The sequence below is a fragment of the Pteropus alecto genome, unplaced genomic scaffold (genome assembly GCF_000325575.1).
Source record: "Pteropus alecto unplaced genomic scaffold, ASM32557v1 scaffold3, whole genome shotgun sequence".
NCBI classification, from domain to species: domain Eukaryota; kingdom Metazoa; phylum Chordata; class Mammalia; order Chiroptera; family Pteropodidae; genus Pteropus; species Pteropus alecto.
Genome location: NW_006442484.1, coordinates 1,828,813 through 1,835,206, shown reverse-complemented (window position 1 = coordinate 1,835,206; position 6,394 = coordinate 1,828,813). Strand labels below are relative to the sequence as shown.

Here is a 6,394-nt window from a genome sequence, read left to right as displayed (position 1 = left end):
ACACTTACACCCGGTATTTTCCTAAGGAACTTTGTTCTTTCTAGATTTACACTCAGTATCATAAGCCCTGGCTGTGAAGACTCTTAGGAGTTAGCATAGTTTGCTGCCACCTTCGTCCACAAAGAAGGTGGGACACAAAGAGAAAATATTTAATCCTAAAGAAAACCCGTAAAGAAATCTTGTGGTGGGACAGAGTTCAATTTAAATTTCCTTACATATTTTGCCTAAAAATAGAAGTTTTCCTCATCCTTTTCATCTGTAACAGCATGACGCTTTTGAAAACTAAGACTCCTGTGAATTCTGGAGTCAAATTTACAAAATCTTTTCTACCTAAATCTTCTGAAGTCAGACTTCTGTCTCTTCTTTATCCGGGCCTCTTTCAATGGCAACCTATAAAATACTTGCTCGACATTCTGCCCCTGACAAGTTGCACACCTGAGGCCTTGAGAAGACGGAGGGCACTTCTCTTAGTCTGGGGTGATACAGCCAGTTCGCTACTGCTGGGTTTGCGAACCAGTCACCAGGCCTCCTTCCTAGTTTCTCACCCAAACTTTCTTTTCTATTATCCCTGGGGAGAGAATTTTCACCTAGTAGAAAACATTTAATAGCCCATGGAACGTTTTTGCCAAAGGTACAAAAAAATACCAAAACTCTCTTCTTTTTTTCTGAGTACAGAGAGACAGGTGATCACCTGAGTTTATAAAATGTTCCTGACGGCAATAACCGTAATTATTGGTAAAGCTGAGCTTCTCTGGGCAGTCAGCACGGGCTGTGGTTCAACAGTCCCAACATAACACTTCTACCTGGAAAGCATAATCAACTCCTCTCGTCATTGTTTGCATAATTAAATAAAATCTTTGGAAGGAACAGTTATTGGAGGAAAATCTCCAAAAATCTAACTATATTTCAGTATCTTTTGGGGGGAAATCATCAAACGAAAGCAAATGCCTGGACTTGAGCAGGCTTATTAGACACTGGTAAATGGACCACAGATAGGTGACTAGTTCCTTATACAAGACTTGTTTAACTTTTTTAAAATCCCCCCTCCCCGCGTATAACTGACTTGCCCGATTCTCTGCAGACACGAGGCAGATCCAGCCATCCCCACCGTGGTCCTATGATCAGTCCTACCAGTATCTGGGATCGATCGCCTCTCCCTCCGTGCACCCAGCAACGCCCATCTCGCCTGGACGGGCCAGCGGCATGACCACCCTCTCTGCAGAGCTTTCCAGTCGACTCTCAAGTAAGCCGCTTGGAAATGCACTCTGAGATCGAGCTAGAGTGGAAGGTTCGAGAGATTAGTGAAGGGGTTGGCAGTGATTTTTAAGTGGATAAAACATGGTCTAAAGACAAGGTCGTCTATCTCTATGTCCCACCCAGGCACTGATTTTCCATAATGCCCAGAGGCAGAGGTCATGGATACAGAGGCAGAAATGGCTTGGAGAAGTGGACTCTGTGGGCATTTGGGGGTTAAGCTAAATGCTTAATAATCTAAAAGGCCAAAGAAGTCAGCTTCTAGAACTCGGGACTGGTCCATCTGGTGGTGGCACGCTTTCATAGGTCACGTGAACAAGCACACTGGGGTACCTGTGGAATGGGAAGCAAATACACCCCAAATAAGACATTTCCCATTAAAGAGCTGCTCATACCAGGCTAGAGGAGCAGAGCAAAGCTCAGGTGTCGAGGTCAGCATAACTGTCGTTAATAAGAGCTCGTTAAATATTAGTCATTTAACCCATGAGACCTCTGGGCCTGGCACTCGCCTTCCCTTGTGGGCAAGGAAACTGGAATTACAGAGAAAAATTCCTTTGTTGAAAGCAAAAGAAACTCCCCGTTTGGGGCTTTGAGATTGCAGTTGGTCCAAAGTGAAAACAATTCAGAGCACTTCGCGTTACGGAGCCTGTAGACACACTGCATGTGTGTTAGGGGCAGGGCAGCTGCTTTTGCTGTTCCGCTCTTGGAATCAGATTATAGCAGATTAGGGGGCAGGCGAAGAGGCAAAGGGGACACGTCTAGCATTTTAAATGTTGTGTTATCCAGACGATTGTGATTACTTGAGATTCCACTAAATGCTTTAGCTTCTTCTCACAGCTTCTAACAGTAGCACCGTTGGCACTGGAGGCCAGGTAGTTCTTTGTGGTGGGAGCTGTCCTGTGCATTGTAAGACAATCGGTAGCATCTCTGGCTGCTAGATGCCAGTAGCACCCCGCCCCCCCCATCGTCTGACAACCAAAAACTGTCTCTAGACATTGTCAAATGTCCCGAGGCCCAAAACTGCCCCCAAGTTGAGAACCACTGCCTTCAAGTGTTCTTAGACACAGCAGTCAAATAGGAAAGCCAACTTAGTTATCAGTTTTCATGTTATTTTCGGCCATTAATGCCAACATTTTCATGGCACCTGTTGGGCTACAGAATTGAGGAAGTAGCACAGGGATTATGACGTTTGTTCAGCTTGTTGTTTTAGAAGTTCTGTTCCCCCGGGACCAGTTTGATTCCCAAAGCTTTTACTAATTCTTCTCAGGGGCGCTGCTCTGCGGTCCACATCTGACACAATCACTGTTTTCTCTGGAAATGCCCTGTTGTGGGTCTGTCCCTTGGAATTCATCACGTCAGTCTTCTGACTTGGTCAGCACCCAAGACCGACACCTTATAATCTGAGAACCCTAGGGGTCAGCTGCTCCGACTGACCAGTATTCAAATGTAAGGGTGACTCTTTTTTAAAGGAATGAGTAACTCGTGCACTCCCAAATCCCACGTCACAGTTAACTTCCGAATAACTTAGACTTCAATTACCCAAGGAGTAAGAAAGGACGTTTTTATGGCATGAGGCTGTGAAACAGATACAAAGCGGGTCCCGTCTGAGCACCCAAGAACGATCCTCCGCAGTCCTGGAGGGAGGACGCGAGACAATTCCAGATGAGCTTTCACCGGTGCCCTTCAGCTCAGCGGGTCTCGCTCTGAGAAATCGAGCCTGAAGCATGGGCCTGAAAAGTGTGCTCCTATGCTATTTGCTTGTGGGCAAGAGGGCGTCCGGGTACATAAAAGTGGCTGCCTGGCCACCAGCTCTGAGAATCCAACACTGTTCTGTGACTGCTTTTCCCTTTAACACCCCTGCCCCCGGCCCCAGCCCGTGCTCTGCCTGTCTCCCAGGCCCCAGCCCCACCTGGGCTTCCTTCTGCAAGGGGGCCTTGCACTCTGTCTGCCTCTCTCTTTCCTTTGCAGACAAACTCCACACCTTGTCTGAAAAGAGATGTCATCTAGAGGTTTTCTTTTCTTTTTTCTTTTTAAAAAAATTAATGTTTAGCTGCCAACGTGGGCGACAGACAGCGCGCATTATTCTGAGTCATGCAAAAGATCCTTTTAAGGCAGCCATTATCTGCTCGGCTGTTTAATCCTTCGGGGGCAGTGGGAGGGGCCCGGAGTGGGGCCGCTTTCATCCGTGTCAAACTGCAGAATGAAGACCTGAGCTGTCACGGCAAATATTTAGCCCCATCGGTGGGGAAACATTTCCAACTAAAATACCTGAACCTCCTAATCCCCAGATTTCCTACTCTTTAAAAGCCCTTTATGCACATCAGGGGTCTGCACCTCCGCCCACACTGGTATTGACTAAGGGGCACCAGGCCAGCCGAAAGGACAAATGAACTACGTAGGGCCAGGTGGGTGGATTGTGCGTAACTGGTGAGGCTTGGTGGGAGGTATCAGACTGGACGTACAGATGAAAACAAATATTTGAATAGGTGATTTGAATCTAAGCACATCTAAAGGGCCAAAGTTGTTTTATTATCAAAATGTGTATAAAAGGATAATTTGACCAAATGAATGGTCGTTTGTAGTATGACACTGATACTGTGTAGACAGGAGAAGAATCACGGGCAATATTTAAGATCTTTCAGATATTCTGCCCACAAGTGAAACGACTATTTTTTTTACCCCTGACAGCTGAGACCATAACATCATTCCATTATTTATGTCCGTGACGAACCATGGACTCACGATTCCGGTAACTTGGTACCATCACCAGGTTACACGTAGTAGTTGGAACAGACTGACAGAACATGTCCAGACATTGCTGTGAAACAGGGTGACCTTTCATTCATTTTCCAGTGGATTCACCTTTTTATGTCAGGGCAAATGAAGCAAGAGGAATAATGGGCGGAGTCATTTATTTGTGTCCAGAGTATTGCATCAGATGAAAACAAATTGATTGTATTTGCCTAATGCTTTTCCTCCTACCTCGGCTTCTCCCTAGACTATATAAATCTTACTGGAAAAATAGAGTAAAGCTTCCTGTTAACTCTCAAACATGTCACAGCTCTCCATGTGAGCAAAAACAAGTGACACAGGGCTTGCTCATAGATGGCCCCGGTGAACGGGCAGGGACAAACCCTGTGGAATGAGGTGCGGTCTGGCTTCAGCACAAACCAGAGAGTGGCCATGGAGGGGCAGCCCTAGAAGCACTGTCAGTTTACAACTTTTTTCCTGCCCACATGTCTGACTCGCTCTGAAAAGATTAACAGGACTGTTTGTTTGAAAGTCAGACTCCTGGTTTCCTCATTAGTGGAGAGATTTGCTGCAGACTTCAGTTGTTTCTATAAACTTTAATTACCTCTCTTATGAGGAGTATATCCCCTCATCACATTCACCTCAAATTTACAGAAGAGGTCATTTTTTTAAAATGTGTTAGAGCAATAAAAAAACCACTAGAGGGTGGGAGGGAGTGGGCAGATTGGTGGGGGGAGAGGGTGGTGGGGGAGAGAGCGAGTGTGTGTGTGTGTGTGTGTGTGTGTGTGTGTGTGTTTATTTCAGTGAAAATAGATGGAGGAAAGGCCCACTTACAGGGAATGATTGGGTTAATTGTGATATATCTATACTGTGGGACACTGTAGTCAGTGAGAGAGAGAGAGAGAAAGAGAGAGAGAGAGAAACGAACACACACTAGCTCTCCTTGCTGGAATAACAGGCTTGAAATATGAGGAAGTTGATCAAGGGCCGATCCCTTCCAAAAACAGATTAATCCACCCTGGTAGCTTTCCTTTCAGAGCAAAGTTTCGGCTCAATCAAGTTTTTCTATCAGCCTGAACACAAGAGGACACAGGCCACATGCCATTCTGAGCCTGGAGTTATTTTGTCAGTTGATTTGAGAACTTACGAATTTTAAAATGTTTAATTCTTGCCTCTGCTGTTTTCTTGCTGTCTTTTGGGTTTGCTGCTGTAAACACTGTAGTCTTGGCCTGGTCATTTAATGAATAATTCTGAGGAAGGAGAACTACCTCTGGACACCATCCTGCACCTGCAGTGTTGGTTCTCAAAGAGGGGTGGGTGAGGGTAGGGAGGGTTGCCCCACTTCATCCCTACTCCAGGACATTTGGCAGTGTTTGGAGATGTTGCTGGTTGTCACAATTCAGGGAGTGTGGACACTATTGGCATCTGTTGGGCAAAGGCCAAGAATGCTGATAAACATCCTACAATGCACGGGACACCCCTCCACACCCCAACAATAGCTATCTGGCCCCAAAGTGTTCAGTAGTGCCACTTTTGAGAAACTCCGACCTATGGGTTACAGGGAACCCTTCCTGGCACCCAAACCCCCTAGTAGTTCCCAAGGGCTGCCTGTGGTTAAGAAAAATGCAGAGGGATGCAGTGAAGGATAGCCAAAGCCAGCCTGTGAAACTGGAAATGCATTATCCTAACAGAATGAGTTTTATAGGCAAAGCTTTGCCATTCTTGGTAAAGTTTCACCATGTGCAAAAATGGAGTCGATGAATCAAGGTGCTGCAGCCATTCATGTTAACAAACCAGTGAAGCACATACTAGAGAATGCCAGGTGACATCAAAGCTGGATCGTTCCTAAGAACGTGGACTTGGTCTGAGACAGATGTAGGGGAGGAAAGTGTGGTCCTGATACTAACATTCACTCACAGTCACTGCTGTGGTATGCACAGGTCGACTCACAGGAAATTGCCAATTTTGAACCCTTTAAGGCCTGCAGAAATGGCAGTTTCCTGCGATCCTATTACGTCATGTGTTATAACATTATTAGATATTATTTATGATACAGTATCATATTATGCATGACTTAGTCTGTTAACATTAATGAACCCATTACATTTGTAATTATTTAGTGTTATATTGTGCTATAAATTATATATTGTTATAATATTAATATCACAGATTAAATTTGTATTAATATGTTGATTAAATAGAGGGTTGGCAAACTTTTTCTGTAAGGAGCCAGATACTAAATATTTAAGGCCTTCTGGGCCCTGTGGTCTGTGTCATGACCACTCAACTCTGCAGATAGCTCAGAAGCAGCCACAGATAATACACAGAAGCATGAGTGAGGCTGATTCCAATAAAACTTTCGGTATGGACACTCAAATTCGAATTTCAT

General features: G+C 45.1%; 1 protein-coding gene across 1 annotated transcript in view; it reads left to right on the top strand.

Annotated features, from left to right (window-relative positions):
• Positions 1 to 6,394, top strand: part of RUNX1 (runt related transcription factor 1) — a 228,218-nt gene that overhangs the window by 219,049 nt on the left and 2,775 nt on the right. Inside the window, exon 8 of the mRNA XM_025039570.1 lies at positions 1,082 to 1,243. Coding sequence (XP_024895338.1) covers positions 1,082 to 1,243 — 162 coding nt within the window. The remainder of the gene's footprint in view (positions 1 to 1,081; positions 1,244 to 6,394) is intronic.